At 56.9% G+C, this 16,441-nt stretch overlaps 1 protein-coding gene across 1 annotated transcript; it reads right to left on the bottom strand.

The window, feature by feature from the left end:
• Positions 1-3,369: 3,369 nt before the first annotated feature.
• DRAXIN (dorsal inhibitory axon guidance protein) lies at positions 3,370-14,655 on the bottom strand. The gene is made up of 6 exons (XM_043573754.1): positions 14,182-14,655; positions 11,692-11,882; positions 10,857-10,968; positions 10,342-10,431; positions 9,421-9,510; positions 3,370-5,692 (listed from the first exon to the last, which is right to left on the bottom strand). Exons 1-6 carry the CDS (start codon positions 14,624-14,626, stop codon positions 5,580-5,582), a joined length of 1,041 nt encoding a protein of 346 aa, XP_043429689.1. The 5' UTR covers positions 14,627-14,655; the 3' UTR covers positions 3,370-5,579.
• Between the last annotated feature and the right edge of the window lie 1,786 nt (positions 14,656-16,441).

The raw sequence follows: 16,441 nt of genomic DNA, 5'->3' as shown, positions 1-16,441 counted from the left end.
CCCTAAAACCATCCCCAGAGAGAGGTTCGCCAGCTACTTGGGGCCTGAGTGGGGGAGGAAATTGAGTTCTCAGGAAGATCTGATGAAGCAATTCTCATACCTAGGGCAAGGGGCTTATCAAACATGCAGATTCCCAAGACCCACCCTGAGAGATTCTGAGTCACAGGCCCGAGTGGAGCTCAGAAACCTGGGTTTTCTCCCTAGAGGATCCTGATGCTGGGAATCCCAGGCCCATGCTGTGGGAAACCTTGGATTAGGGTGTTTCCCCCATCCAGCCTGCAGAAGCCAGTCCCTCAGTGGTGCCTGGGCAGGGAGCGCCCCACAGGGACACCAGGCCCTTAAGAGCATCCCATAGTGGGGCCCCTGGGTGGCTGAGTCAGTCAGGCGTCTGACTTCGGCTCAGGTCATGATCTCAGGGTTCAAGCCCCGCATTGGGCTCTCTGCTGTTGCACAGAGCCCACTTCAGATCTTCTGTCTGCCTCTCTCTGCCCCTCCCCAGCTCACGCTCTCTCTCTCTCTTTCTCAAAAATAATAAAATATGCATTAAAAAAAAAAGGGCATCCCATGTCTGTGGTTACCCCGGCCCCCAGGAGAGTCTGGACCCTGGCTTGGCTTCAGGATGTGGAGTCCCCTAGAGCTGTTACACAGCCTTGGTCTGTATTATGATCAGCCAGGCCTAGCAGGGCCTGGTCCGTGGAGCCGGGCAGCAGTGGCTGGAGCTGCCACAGAGATAAGAGACGTCTTTCCTGGTGTTAAGCCAGGCCACTCCCTGGCCAATTCATGCCCTTTCCCATGATGGCATCTGAGCCTGCTTAGATGGCGGCGCTTTGTTCCTTTCCATCCTGCTGAAGCTGGCGTCTGCTGTTCTCTACACGTGGCCACCCAGACCCTGAATGAGGGCCAGCCTGCTGTGACGAGCCTTGTGATCTCTTTGGGACCTCAGCTACCCCAACCCTAAAATGGAGAGGGAGGCCAAAATATGACATTCCCACCAAGAGGCCTGGTTAAAGGGTCACGATGAGGTCCAGGTGAGGACAGAGACTCTGTCTCGTTTCCCGCTGAGCTCAGAGCAAATGCTCAAAGATGTGGCTGAGGAAATGCTAGGCTTCGGGTCCCCTCCAAACGCCCCGCGTGTGCTCCCTGCCTCTGCACACACAGATCATCTCCTGGAGAGTCAGAGAGAGACAAGAAAGCAGCTAATGAACCATTGGCTCTTTATTTACAGCTCACGGGAGCACATGCAACACGTCATCACGGGACTACAAGGGCCTGGCACCTCCCCCCCTCCCCCTGCTGCCCCCACACTTTAAAGAGGAACCACAGCACCCCCGGGAAGTTCCCAAGAGTCAGAAAACCCAATGACTGAGGGCTCCAGGCCCAGGTGCTCCGCTTGATTTCCTCTGAAAATAGACCAGTTCCAGCCCTGCCAGGGCCTCAGAGCCTGGGGGTTTGTCCACCGCTGGTTATTAACTAGGCAAACTGGATCTCAGATCTGCCAACTCACACACCCAAATGTAAAGGCTCTGAATTAGCTAAAAGTCCCAGACCATTCAGCTTTTCTGTTTCCCCCTATACATCCTAGAGCCGTGTCTCTCAAACTCAATCGTGCACGAGAACAGCCTGGGTCTTGTTAAAATCCAGACGGCCATGCCCCCTGCCACAAATTTTGGTTCAGCGGACCTGGGGTGGGCTCGGGATCCCACACTTCTATCAAGCTCCCAGGTGACGCCATGCTGCTGGTCCAGGACCACATGGTGAGTAAGGAGGGACTAGGGAGCCTCCTGCACCCAGAAGAGGTCGAGGATCCTACATCAGATGACCTGTCCTGACTTAGGATTCAGAAAACACATTCCCTGCCATGAAAGTCCCTGGTTCTGCAAACCAGTTCCTGCTGCCCCCTAACCCCCTCCCCCACACTCCTCACTGTCTCCCATGAGAGGAAAGGTCATCGTGGAGGTGATGGTGCCAGTCCCGTGGAATCCCCAGTAAGGAGCCTAAGTGGTTTGCTTTCTGGCTCCTCCCAGTGTCCCTCCCAGCACCCACTTTCCTTGCTGTTCTGTTGTCTTACAGAGATGTCTTTGTAGGTTCCGTGTATGTCCACTGACTCTCCTGCTGCAAAGCGGGTCCATTTCCAAGGAGCTGTGGGCCCACCATCTCAACACTAGATTTTACTGGGTGTGTTGAATATGGCTTAGAGTCAGGATCCATCTGGGGGGAGGAAGGGGTTGTGGCTTTGGATTTGACTTGTGGTTCCTGTCATTCCTCAAGGGGCAACTGAAGCCATCACGTTCCCTATGAGGCTCGGCCCTCACGTCCTCTGACCCTCAGCCCATTCCCAGCAGGCTGGGGAGCCACTCTTGGCATCGTTGGACAAATCCCAGAAAGGAGTCATGTGGGAACCGTGGGCACCTCTGGGGAATGGCGTAAGACTCCGAAGAAGGAATGCAGGAGGGCACAGGCCACCCAACAAGCAGCTATTGGTTTCCACTTGACCTCCTGCTCCGCTCTCCCTCTGGTTGTATTTAAATTGATGAACCTGTATTGCAATGCCACTTAACACCTCTTCCAGCTCAGCCTCAGTGCAGGAATCTGTACATGGCTGCCTCTGGCTGAGTCCAGAATAGGTTTCCAAACTTCTTTGACCACAGAACCCCGCCCTCTCTTTTCTAAAGGAGCATCTCCTGGCCCCAGTGTTTCAGGGGAAGGAGCCTGAATGGTGACTTTGAAATGATCCTTGAGTATATGATGGATCATCGTCAAAGAACAGAACGCCTACTGATACTATCCTGGGAAACAAATTAGCTCACACTGGGGGCTTATTATGTGCCTGGCACTATTCTAAACATGCTCTAAGGATTTTACGTTTACTTCTGGCAACAACTCTGTGAAGGGAGAGTCATTAACCCAGTTTACAGATGAGGAAATCAAGGCACAAGTAACTTTCCTAAGGTCGCCAAGGTGGTAAGAGGTGGAGCGGGCTGTTTGCTACCAGCTGCACTCCCACAGTCAAGAGGACAAGGGCAGAGTTCAGGCCCGGTTGTACATTAGAGTTGCCTGGGGGAGCCTTGGACACAAACGAAGCCCAGACGCAACCCAGATCAATGAAATCAGCACTGGTGACACTCTGCCGGTGGGCCTGGGCATCAGTACCTTGGAAAGCTCCCCATATTCTTCTAACGTGAAGCCAAGTTTGAGACCAGTGACTGTAGCAGGAACCTGTAAACTAGCGCCCGTGGGCCAAATCCAACCCACCACCTGCTTTGGGATAATCTGCCAGTTAAGAGAGGTTTTTACATTCATAAATGGGTTTTAGAAGATCAAACGAAGGCTAATAGCTTGTGACATGTGAAAATTATATGAAATTCAAACCTCAGTGTCCACAAATTGTTTTATTGGAACACAGCCTAAAATATTTAAGTGCCCTTTATGGTAAAAAGTTTGCCGAATCCTGGATTAGGGAGAATTGACTTCTGTACCAGCGAAAGAAATGTAAGATAGACCTAAGGAAGAACTTCCTGGCAGAGGGGTTTCTTAAACACAGGGGGCTCTGGGATCCCTAACTCTGGTGTTAGGAGCTTTGCACCCACAGACCACCTTGCAACCGCGGCAAAGAGCTAGACTCCTCTGAATTTCCAACCGTGGAACTCCCCTAGTAGACAGGGATAGTTCCACGGGGCCTTCTGTGTTTTCCATTGCTGACGTCCCCGGGCCATCCTATTAGCCCCCAGACACAAGCGATGCCAGACATAAGCAATGCTGTGCTTCCTGCCTGCAGCCACCCCCTTAGGGTTCAATCACAATCTCAGATCAGCCACCCCAAGTGAAGCACACACAGCACGGGCGTAGTCTGGTCTTAGCCAAAACTGCTGGTGGATTTCATTTCCAAACAGCCGGCTTTGATCTCTTTCAGTTCCCCTGCCCCGTCCCCACGCCCAAGATTCCTTTGCCCATAGAACTTGAAAGGGGAGAAATGAGCAAGGATATTTGGTTTCTCCTAGATCTGTCTGCTATGCTTGGTGCCAGACCTCTGACCCTGACTGATTTTCCCAATGGAGTAAACAGCCCTGGCATCACGGGTATGGTCCCTCTGGCGGGTGTCCAGGCCAGCGAGGAATTTGGACAGGGAACGCTTTTGTCATTTGCAACCTGGTTTGCCCTGGACCAGAGGGCTGACCAAGAATGAGGTGCCAGGTGTGTATAGGGGGGATTTCAGTGGCTCTCCTGAAGTGGCCCTTAGAGCCAGATCTGCTGGGAGAGATGTTCTGAGGGCATCGTGGGTCTAGCTTATGGGGGGGGGCAGGTAGTTTCAGACAGCACCTTGACCTCAGAGGTACCTCAACTCCTCAGTAGGCTTTGCTGCAGAAGTGTGGTGTGGGGGTCTAGAGATGTCTGTGGGAGGCCTGGAAACCACTAAGGCAGCATGCAAAATGGGTGCATATTTTGAGTCCATATTGGCATTTGATTCTCAAAGGGCATGAACCACAGAAGCTTAAGAAGCTATCAGGGCAATGGCAAAGCGCATGTCCTGGGACATGCACTCTTGTTTCCCCCAAACACATCGTATCTCAGAATACCAACTCCCAGAGGGCAGCGACCAATCTTCCCAAGTCATGCCTTACCGGCAAGCGGGAGCTTAATGCATGTTTTGTTTTTAAAGATGATACACCTTTGTCCAGGGAAGGAAGAGAACAGTTCGTTTTTGCAGACTTCATCACAGGGAAAGGAACTGCCAGGGAATGCTTCTTTCCCACTGAAAGCCCTGGAGAACCTGGGATAAATCCTTGGTTGTGGACAAGCAACCACCCTTTGGGCCTGGGGAACCCGACAGGCTTGGCCTGGGTTCAAATCCCGGCTCTGGCGTTTACTCCCTAGGACCTGGGTGCTCTCAGTGGGGTCCCCATCAGCATCAGCAGCATGCCCCCCCACCTCAGAGCTTGTTAAAAATGCAGAAGCGACTGAGCCAGAAGCTGCATTTGAGCCAGATCTCCCCGGGGGTTCTTACACAGGTTAAGGTTTGAGGAGCATTGATCTGGGACCCTGGACAAGTCATAACTAACTCTGCCTCGGTTTTCCTCACCTATAAAACGGTGATAATGCCCACTCTGAAAGGTCATTGTGATAACTAAGAGAGATAACGTATGGCACGCATTTAGCACAGTGCCAGGTACGGCAGAGGTGTTCCCGCGTTCACCTCCTCGGGTTCTCTGTCTCTGGGAGTGGTCCCTTTACGCGCTCAGAAACCTCTCCATTGCAGTGCTGAGGTCGGGCAGTAGAGGGCAGTCTCGACATTGCCATCGCGGAGTACGCTGTTCCCCCCGGGGCCGCGGGGGCCTCGTGGGTCCTCCGGAGGCCGGGAGGTGGGCGCAGGTGTGCCGCAGCTCGGCTCCTGGGCGGGGGGCAGTTCGTCCAGGGCTCCCCTGCCAGGGCTGAGCGTCCTGGGCTGGCGCCTGCAGCCTCGATCATCTAGTCCCCATCCGATCTCGCACTGCTAGTTCTGAACAAATTGCCCGGCTTCTCCAAACCTCGGCGCGCGCGCGCGCGGTCCCCAGGCCGGCGGGGAGGCGCCTCGCGCAGAGCCGCTAGACGTTGATGAAGGATCCCTGGTCGCCGTTGGCCGTCTCCGGCTCCACGCAGCGCCCCTTCCTCCGTGTGACCCTGCGGTTCCGGTGGAATTTGGCATAGCAGCGCAGCCCTGAGCGAAGAGAGTCAAGGGGGTCAGGGGGGGCCCACCGCCAGGACCCGCCCCTTCCTTCCCCGCATCGCATCCTCTGGGACCCCCGCCCCCACCGCCCCGCACACTTTCACCACCCCTTCTTTGTGCTGCCCTAAAACCCACCCACTCAACACACGGCAGCCCGAGTGGGCTTAGAAAAGACAATGGGCGGGGGGTGGGGTGGGGGAGGAAGGAGGCAGAGACGGAGCACAGGGGCTGTTCGGGGCCGTGAAGCTGTTCTGTGATACTGGAATGGTGGACACATGATGCATTTATCAAAACCCGTGGAATGCTCAATGCCGAGAGTGAACCGAATGCAAACCATGGGCTTTATCAAGACAGTTCTTCAATTGTAAAGAGCATACCACACTAATGCAAGATAACAGGGGAAACCGTGCAGGGGGGTGGGGGGAGAGGGCACAGGAGAACTGTATTTTCTGTGCAAGTTTTCTGTAATCCCAAAGCTGCTAAAAAAGATGGTCTATTAAAAAATGTGTAAAGGGATGCAGATTCTGCCCTCCCCTATAAACCTCCTGTGGCTCCCCCTGGTACTCAAATAGAAATCCAAACTTCCCACTCTGGCTTACAAGACCGCCTGGGACCTGGACCCGCCTCCTGTCTGCCCTCTTCACTTCCCACTCTCTTCTTCACCAACTCCAGCCACACTCAGTCTTCTTGCTTTTCCTCAACACCCAGTCATGCTCTGCCCCAGGGCCTTTGCACTTGCTTTTCTCTTAGCCAGAATCCCTTTCCCAAGCTCTCTGCATCCCTGGCTCCTTCACAGCCTTCACGTCTCAGAGACCCTCCCTGACCACCCAAATTAAAGTCAGTGTGGCCCTTCTGGCCCACCAGTGGGAGGGTTTCTTAGCTGAAGGTCTCTCTGTCATGGCCACCAGCATCTACTGGGATACACGGCAGGTAGATGTATTTTTCATTTAAGGCCTCAGAAGGCCACATCCTCCTGGTGGTGGCAGGTGGAAAGAGATGTGAGTGTGGCCTGAGCAATCCCACCACTTCAGGTTAGGAGGGACCTCAGGGAGAGAGGACATTGCTACTTTAAGATTCACTTATGTCACCTTCCGGAGAATAAAGGAGCAAGCTGCTGGGTAGAGTTTGTGCTTAGTGGCCTAGAATTTACACCTGGGTCACTGGGCTTCCAGACCTGTGGCCACACAAGTGACACTTGGAAAGGGGAGGGGATTCACAGAAGCCCCTTCAGAACCCTCCAGAACCCAGGCTGGCCCTGACTGCTGGACTTAAGCCCTGGGCCCCGTGTTCAGCATTTCAGGATCTCTCAGAGGTCCTCAGGACTCTTGGTCCTCAGGAGGGTTTCTGGCCACCGCCTAGATCCCTCTGGTGTGGCATCTTGGTGACAGCCGCCTCCTGGACCATCTTTAATGAGCTGCCTGAGTTGTCACTTCTGTTCTTTTTTTTTCTGGAGCCTGAGTCTCCCAGGAGGAAGCAGGCGTTCCTTCCAGGACCGACCAGTGCCAGAGGGATGAGAGCAGAGGAAAGGAGCAGATGGGGCTTTGGACGCCGACGTATCTTCCGGATGCCTGGAAAGCTGCCCCCTCCCGCCTGAAGTCCAGGGGAGGAAAGAAGGAAGGATTCCTGGATGGTGGGGCCACCCCCTGAGCACCCGGCCAGGCACCAACCAGGCAGGTGCAGCTCAGCAGGGCCGCATCCCCCCCACCTGGGCGCCCGGGGTTGGACCTGAAGGCCAAGGATTGAGATCGGACCTCAGAAGTGTTCTGGCCAACCTGGACTGGAGTGCCCTCCTGCCGGCTCCATACCTCAGCCTCCTGCTCTGTGAAATGGGTCCCCAACCCCGCCTACACGTAACAGAAGGCAGTTTCCCTGCACCCTCCCCACCCTGCCTTCTCCTCACCTCCCTGTCGGTCCTGTCTATCTCCACTCCTGTCCCTCAGCATCCTGCAGCAGGGACCGTGTCACTCTCCCACCTAACACCTGCCTACGACTTCCAATTCTAACTCAAACAAGGCTGACAACGTCCCATGTGATCCTCCCCCCTAGCTTCTCCCACCCGGCCCTTGGGCCACCTTCTCTGTTGGCCACTGTATGCCGGGCCCACTCAAACACACCAGCCTTGTTCCTGCCCACGGTCCTCGCCTTTGGCCTGCTTCTTGCCTGGGGCTCTCTCTCCGTCCCCACACCCTCCATCTTCCGGAGGCTGGTCCCCACTGTCCCCTCCAGTCTGTCCTTCCTAAAACAAGTCTGATCCTCATCAGACCACCTGAATTATTTACTTTACATCCCTTATTACTTTCTAAAGACACCTTATCTCTTTATTTGCTTCGTATCCGCTCATCCCATTAGAATGGAATCCGTGGGTGCACTTTGCCGGTTCTCTTCGCCGCTGAATCTCGAGTGTCCAGAATGGTACCTGATACTCAATAAATATTTCTTGACTTGGGGACGCCTGGGTGGCTCAGTCCGTTGGGCGTACGGCTCTTGATCTCGACTCAGGTCATGATCTCACAGTTTGTGAGATCGAGCCCTGCGCTGGGCTCTGCACTGACAGTGTGGATGGAGCCTGCTTGGGATTCTCTCTCTTCCCCCCTCTCGCTCTGCCCCTCCCCTGCTTGTTCTCTTTCTCTTTCAAAGCAAACAAACAAAATATTTCTTGACTGACTAGACCGTGTAGGTGTATTGCTTTCACCGCAGATAATTTTTGAGGCTAATCTGGGTAAAAACAGGGCTTGTATCTCAGGATGGTCAGTAGAGCGACTGAGACCAAATTCTCCCACTCAGAACACGTGAACACTGATTAGCTAGTGAATGATACCGAGCAACTATTGTTCACATTTGGTATTTTATCTTTAAAAGCGTACTTCTCTTTTAGAGAGATATACTGAACTAATCACAGGTGAAATATCTGTAAACTCCCAAGAGTTGCTTCAAAATCATACTGGGAACTGAGTGGCGGGGAGAAGTGGCACAGATGGGCAGTGAGTCTGTAAATCCTGATGCAGAATGATGGGAAATCACCCTGGGGGGCTAATGGTTGTAATAATGATTTCTAACACGTATGTTTGAAATGTTTCAGAATGCAAAATTAAAAGCATTCCCCTACTTTTCTGGCTGTGTGAGTTCGGGCAAGTCACTTAACCTCTCTGTGCCTCGGTTTTGCTGATGTGCGGAAGGGGGATCATAATAGCTCCCTTTCCCGGGACGCTCGTGCGGATTATGGGAGATGGCGTGAGTGAAGTTCTCGGCACAAGAGCCCGGCACAGCGGGGCGCACCTGGGCAGGTGGGAGCTCAGAAGAGTTAAGGACGTAGCTGGCCAAGTGCATCCTCCCCTGGGACAGTGCTGGGGAATCCACCCCACCCCTTGTTATCACACTTGGAAGGCCTCCCCAGGGATAGAATTCTGGTATGAAAGTACCAGCCTTCTCAGATGTGATCTTATTTAAAGAGATGCGCGCCTCTCCTCCCTTCTGCCACCTCCAGATCACGGGAGATCATGCCAGCTTGTATTTCAAGAGGTGAGAAAAGCACATCTGAGAACCGATGCCAGGAATCAAGACTAAATGAGTTCACAGATTGGGAAGGCACCGAGCAAAGCTGTTCTTGCTCATGTTTTCAGCTCCCAAGGCCCCCTTCCACCCTCTCCTTGGCCGCAGGCCCCTCTGCCCACCCTCTTCAGAGCCCAGGGGACCCCTGCCCCCCAGGAGTGCGGGCTCACCTTCCATACACATGCAATCATCAAAGCATTTGTTGTTGAGGCCGCGGTTGTGGGGCGTGCAGAGATGTTCCCGAAGGTCACAGCAGCTCCCTGCTCACACAGCAAGTGCGCGGTCAGCCACGCTTCCCCGGACCCTCCCACCGCCGAGCCCGCCGTCCCACTAGACAGGAGATCCATCATCTCCGTGGCAGGGCCGTGGCCCGGCAGGGTGGGCCATCTGGTGCGCAAGGCTCCCTACTGGGACCACCTATGGATGCCATGGCCGGGGGCCCCCCAGGGGCGGGTGGCAGAGACCCCAGCTGCCCCAGATGGGCAATTGATAGAGCACGGGCAGAGCGAAGGCGGTGTGGGATGGCCTCCCAGGGAGAGGGGGCAGAACAGCTGGGGGGGGGGGGTGTGGAGCTGGGAGGGGCTTCAGGGACCATTGCTGCCAAGGTCCACTTTGACAGATGGGAAAACTGAAGCCCCTCCCCCCCGCCGCCTGCTTCGGGGGAGCAGCAGGGGGGTGGGGGGGCGGGGGGGACCAAGGTAGACCCGAGACAGGGCTTTGCCCACCACACACCGAGCCAGCTCTTAGGAAGACTGTCCAGCTGACCCCAAATCAAGCCATTTCTTTGCACTCAGGGTGAAAGCCATGTGTTGCAGAGGAAACGGCCTGTCCGGGAGCTGGTGGTCTAAACACTGGGGATGACAGGGTCCCTTTCCCTGGGTTGCTATGAGGAGCAAATAAAGTATGACAGCGCCACTCAGGAAAGAGGTAGCTCAGGTTTTTGTTATTTCTCTCCCTTTTAGGGCCACGGACCCACAGGCCCTGCTCACGTGCCTGGGAACGTCCCCACACCCGTGCAGCCTCCCCTCCACCACCCCAACCCTGACCCTGCACCCAGCCGTGTGCCCTGGAGGCGGATGCTGTCTCCGTACCTGGCAGGCAGTCTTGATGATGGTCGCACGGCTCACCCTCAGCCGGTGACGTTCCGTTACCATCGCTGGAGAGTTTAGCCCAGTGTTTCTCTGGCAACGAGAAGTTCTGCTGTCAGAAGCTGACGCCAAGCAGAGCAGAGAGACTCGGCACGGGGGTGCCGGGGACTGGGTGCTCACGCTGCCCCCGGTACGGTGTGGCGTGGACAGGACTGTCTACCTCGCTCTCTCTGCCTTCGTCTTCTCCTCTCTAAAATGGGCTCAACAGCAGGATGGGCCTAACAGTTTTGTTGTGTTTTTTTCAGGTAAAACAAGCCGGTAGAGGAAAACGTTTGCCGTGTGATCGGCACTTGAGAACAGCCTTTGCCTTGTGGGTGTCAGTGCCAATTTAGACGCCACGCCCTCCCACTCTGGACACCTGTAGGTCAGGCTGGGCTCACTGGGGCCCCCACCGTGACAGACAGTGAGGGGGGTGAGGGAGAACCCAGGAGTGGGGGTGGAGGGCTGGGCGGACGTACCTTTCTTCTTTGCAGAGGGCCAGACCTCAGGTTTTAAGTCTTCATAATCGGTCCAGTCGAACAAGGCCATGTCCAGTGTGGGCATCACCTCCCCATCAGGCCTGGGCTGAGCCTGCAGGAGGGACATGGAGAGGAGGGAGCCTGGAGCTCCCAACAGGTGCGAGTCGAAACATGGGACCCCAGAACCAGGGGGTTAAGGAAGGGCTCCTTAAGAGGCCAGCTCGTCCTCTGCTGGGCAGCCTGGAATCCCGCCCTGGGGACACGGGGACAGCTGCCTAAGCAGTTCTCTCACTCTGCAGCCACCACCCCAGTGGGATGGTATTAATGCAGACAGGTGAGTTATCCGCCAGGCCCCTGACGGAGGGACTGGGAAGGCATTCGTGCCTGCTCAGGGTTTCTACACCTATGCAGCCGGGGAGTTGGGTGAAGCCCAGCCACTCGCTTTCCTGTCCCTTCTCTCCTCTGACAAGTCATTGGCTCTGTAGCACCGTAAGGCCGCCGCTCAGTTCACCTCGCAGCCAGCAGTCTCGGGGCTGGATCAGTGCACAAGGACGTGTGAAAATTTTTCCCCGAGGTCCCTGCTCTTTTCCATGCGGACCCGGTGTGCTGAGCTGGCACCTGCTCTCTTGCCTGTCCCTGGAGTGAACCCTAGGACCCCTTTGTCCCGGACAGTAGCAGCCCTTTTAACACAGAGCGTCTGCCGGGCTGCAGCTGAGTTGGACAGGCATCAGGAGACCTGGTCTGCCTCTAGCCCCGGTGGCCTCATCTCGCTCCCTCCCACCCCTGTGCCTCAGTCTCCCTAAATATACGATGAGGCTCTTCTGGGGCCCCTTACCTGGGGCCACAGGGATGTGACAGGCAGGATCAGGGACTCTTCTGTGGCAGGTGCTGCCTCAAAGGTGGTTAGGTAGAGGATGGTGGGGGCCAGGCTGGTGGAGGATTCCTCCATCGTGGCATCCGGTGCCTGGTCTTCGGACGGCTCTGCCTTCTTCATCAGGGAGCTAGGACCTCGGACCAAGGCTCGGCCTGAGACACGGAGTGGGAAACACAGGAGCTTTATCTGCTCACCACCCTGTGTCAACCCACAGCACAACTCACATTTCCATCTGCAAACAAGGAGGCAGCAGGGACTATGTGACAAGCCATGGGCTCAGCCAACACTCCTGTTGCCCACCTTCCTGGGGAGGTGGAAACGAGGGACTGGGGTGGTGGGGAGAGAGGAGGGAGGTCTGGAATGAACTTGCAGTGTTGCCACCAGGAGGCAGCCCAAGGATGCTCTCTCTAAAGCAGCATTCCGGCCAGTTCAAGTCAGGTTAGCGGATACAGCCGGGGGCGTAAGTGCAACAAGTGGGAACTGGTGGGATTGACCACGGAAGGCTTCCCGGAAGAGGTGAGGTGTGACTAGGAGAGGCTGAGAGGCACTGCAATGGGGAGAGGTCTTTGAGATGGTAAGATCCATAGTTTGTCACGTACAAGCAAGGGCTTCCTATGTGGTGATAACCATCGCCCTGTTATATGCTGGGTCCTTCCTTACAAGCATTATTTCATCTAACCACGGTAGGAACTCTTAGGAGATGGGTGCTCCTTCAGGCTTCATCTATGGGGGGTGGTGTGGACACGGAAGCACAGAGAGGTTAGGCAACTTGCCTCAGGACACACAGCTAGGGGACAGCAGAGCCTGCATTCAAACACAGGTCCGTCTGAGCACAAGGCCGATGCTTTTGGCCACAGATGCCACCCCCCCAAGACCCATGGGCATTGGGGTAAGTTGAGTGTGAGGGGACAGTGTGCAGAATTGGAGGTGGTCAGGAACAAAGGGGCTCTGAGAGAAGCTGGAGGCCCCGGGCTCACCCTTGCCTCTTTTTCTCGGGCAAGATCTGACTTTGAGTTTGATTGGGTCAGTTGGGGCCACCCCACCCTCCGGAAACAAACCCCAGAGAGTAGAAAGGGGACTTAGGGACCGTTGAATCTACTCCATTCATTTTACAGACAAGGCAACTGGGGCCCAGTCAGCCAGAGCTCCCCAGCAGGTCGGCAGTACCGGGCCTGGCCTCCAGCACTGTCCCCTCCTCCACTCACCCGCCACACTGACTCTCTTGGGGTGGGGGATGGGGGCCCTTGGCCCCATGGAGCTGGGGCCTGGAGTTGAGCCAGGATGAGTTCATGCCTTGTGAGTCCTTGAGGATGCCAGCCTCCCCCACCCAACCTGACCGTGACCTCCAAGGGGGTGGGAGGCTGAGTCTAAGCGGGGACCTCTCGACTGTGTTCTGTCCACTCGGGGGGTCTCAGGAGGCCTAGCAAGGAAGACCCCAGCGGTTGCAGGAGGTGGGGGTGCCCAGCCTCCATCACGCTCCTCTTGGAGAACACCTGCCCCACATTTGTGGCCCTTGGTCGGCCCCTGGTGGCTTTGGGGCCAGGTCAGGCAGGAGGAGCTGCCTGGGCCCAGCTGTTGGGACATGTTTGTTCAGGGACTGAGTGGGCAAAGGAGGTGGCGGCCGGGGCCAGGGGGTGGCTAGGCCCTCACGGGGATTTGGGGATGTGGGAGAAATTTAAAGAAGGTGACCAGGGCCGCGGGGGAGCACCCCAAGAGACAAACAGGACAGAGGCAGGAGGGATAAGGACGCCACGTCTCTCCCTGGGTCATCCGTGTCCGGGTCAGGGGACGGTGACTCCACACTGAGAGCAAGTTGAGAATTAGCTAGTAACAGCTACTGCTCACGGCACGTGATGCTTGTCAGGTGCCATTCTAAGCATCTAAGGGTAGATGGAGCCCTCAACCTCGTTTTGCAAAAGGGGACACTGAGGCACAGAAAGGGGACTTGTCCCGGGCACGCAGCTAGAAAGCGGCAGAGCCACAGCCGAACTGGGGCAGACCTAGCTTCGGAGTCTGAGCTCTCAGTCCCCGCTCTGGGATTCAGAGTTGAGTAAGTGTTGATTAAGTCCCCTGGATGGGGACCGAACTAGTGTATCTCTACTCCGGGCTTATAGTAGGGTGGATTTCGGTCGGACCCAAGGCAGAGCTTCCTGACTTAGGAGGATCATTCCCACGCTCCACCACCAAGGCTCTCCCAGCTCCCGCCTCTTACCAGATCACTCCGACTTTTGAGAGACCCCCTCCCCTCCTCTGGGGGTCCACTGCCTGCCCTCTGTGGAGCCTCTGGATATCGTCCCCGGCTTCTCACACCATCGACACTTCTCCACTTCCCTTGTGCCCGCCCCCACCCCCCTCTTGGAGTCCCCTTGGCCATTGGGGTATGCCCTTCCCTCATCCCCTCACCCCTCCTTTCCATGGCAGGACCCCACCCCCTCGCAGACCTCCGGCTACCTCTGTGCAGTTTCAACCTTTCCCTGCGTCTCTTGAACTCCCTGCCACGTTTCTTGACCCTCTCTGACCCGGGAGACCGGTTCTCCTTCTCCGGGTAGGGCAGTGCCAGCCCCAGGCCCTTGTCCTCCAGTAGGCCTGCAGGACTCTGCCCGGGCAGCGGCTCCCCTGCTCCTGGCAGCCTGGAGGCCTGCCTGGTGGTGGTGACCACAGCCCCATCCTGAGCCCGGCCGGGCATGCCTGGGCCCCGCTCCTTCTTGCCCAGGCCCCGCCGGCGGTGGTGGCTGGCCTGAGGCATCCACAGTGCTGGGCCCTGGAGGTCGATGTGATTCTCAGGAAGGTTCCGAGCCGGGGTTCCAGGTCCCAGGGAGCCTGCCAGGCTCAGCTCCGAGAGCACCAGGAGGGCGAGGAACAGCATGGGGACAACGTGGGTGCTGGGCCCGGCCATGAGCTCTGGTCTGTAAAAAAAGCAGCACCATGAGCAGACAGCTCAACAGCCCTCCTCGTCTTCTGCTCCCCCACTTCTGCAAATCCCTTCACCCACATCATCATAGCCCGGTGTCTCTCAGCCCGGATGGAGGGGGACTTGGCCCCCAGGGGACACTTGGCAATGTCCGGAGACATTTTTGGTTGTCATAGCGGGGCAGTGCCGCCCCTTCTGGGGTCAGGGATGCCGCTAAACACCCTACAGCTAGCACAGGATGGCCCACGAAGGAGGCTTGCCGGCCCAGGAAGACCACAGCGCCTGAGGCTGGGAAGTCCTGGTTTGATTGGCTTAAGCAGCATCCAGGTTCCAGATTAGTCTAGAATTCTCTTTGCACAGACCTCTGCCCTTTGCCAAGTCCCCCGGAATGAGCTGCGTCCTTCCAAGCTCAGAAACAGGCCTGTCCTGCCCGAGGCTTGATTCAAAGCCCAACTCCGAACAAACATCACAGCCTCTTTGAGCGCGTGCCACGGGCAGGAATCGGGTTCAGAGCTTTGCGGGAACTCATATCACTTCGTCCTTTCAACAAGCCTCTGAAGTGGCTCCTAGCATTTTCTGGAACAGCCACTAAGGCCCAGCGAGGTTAAGCCACACCTAGTAAGTCTCATACATGTAATTGCTACGTCTGTGCTCTGCACCTCCCTCGTGGCTGTCCCAAGACCGCTCGGTCCCTGTCTTTGCTCTTTTCCTCTAAGGGGCCGGCAGGTTCTGACACAGCCCTGTCTCTGCCGGCGCTCAGCAACTTGGGAAGAAGCTTGGCTCTGACCCCTGCAGGGTGGGGTGAGCTGACCCTGACCTACCCTCAGGATAACCTTCATTGCCCACCAGAAGCGGGGCCTCCTCAGGGCACACACTGCTCCCCCCGCCGCCCCCCTGTGGGAGGAGGAAGCAACCCCTGGGTGTTCCAGAAGACGTCGGAGCTAAGGCTCATGAGGCCTGTGGCTGGGAACGGTGGGGCAGGTGCCCAACTCTGGCGACCACCCCCTGTGGCCCCACCTGCCCCCCACAACCTCCCTGCCCCCGGCTCCCCCACCCACAGCTTCGCCTTTAGCCAACTCCCAGTGAGGCTCTCGGAACGGGCGGGGAGGGCAGGCCGGACAGGGAGGCCGGGGCCCCGCCAGGCTGACCCACTCTGAGGGGGTGGGGGGCCGAAGGGGGGGGGGACAGCTCCTCCCACCTTGCCTGGTCCCAGGGTCCTTTATCCGGCTCTCCTTTCATTCCAGCCTGGAGTGCCCTGGTCCCCGGCAAGGCCCAGGCCCTGCCTCTGCGGCCCGCAGCTCCGATCTTGCTAGAACCACCGACTGAGAGAAAGAGGCCGTCCTATTTCCTCCCACCCCGGGGAGCCCCCTGCGCGTCCCGGGAGAGCCTCAGGAGCCGTGTGGGACCCTGGGATGGCATGGCGTGACAGCTCCTGTCTCGTCACACAGCCTTCCGTGCCTAAGACAGTAAACCATGAAGCCCTGGCCCGCCTTGCTGTCCACCTCAGTGGCCACACAAGGATTCGGCCCCATCAACCTCACCTCCAGCCTTTCCATAATGAGGGCTCTGGAGGCTGGGGCTCAGGCAGCCGGGGCCTGTGCTCCTGGGCTCCTGAGGCAGCTGGGCGGGAGGAGGGGGACCATTCTAAAGGCCTGTCAGTCAAGTATTGTTCTGCCCCCGGGGAACCCCTTGAACCCTGTTTCCGGGCCTGAGGCAGATGCAGACTCCTCTCCAGGCTGGTTGGCCAGGCTTCGCTCTGCCTGGGACTGAGAAAGGCTTTGAGGCTGTGTGGGATGCTGT

The sequence above is a fragment of the Prionailurus bengalensis genome, chromosome C1, assembly GCF_016509475.1.
Source record: "Prionailurus bengalensis isolate Pbe53 chromosome C1, Fcat_Pben_1.1_paternal_pri, whole genome shotgun sequence".
NCBI lineage: Eukaryota > Metazoa > Chordata > Mammalia > Carnivora > Felidae > Prionailurus > Prionailurus bengalensis.
This window is presented reverse-complemented; position numbering and strand designations above follow the sequence as displayed.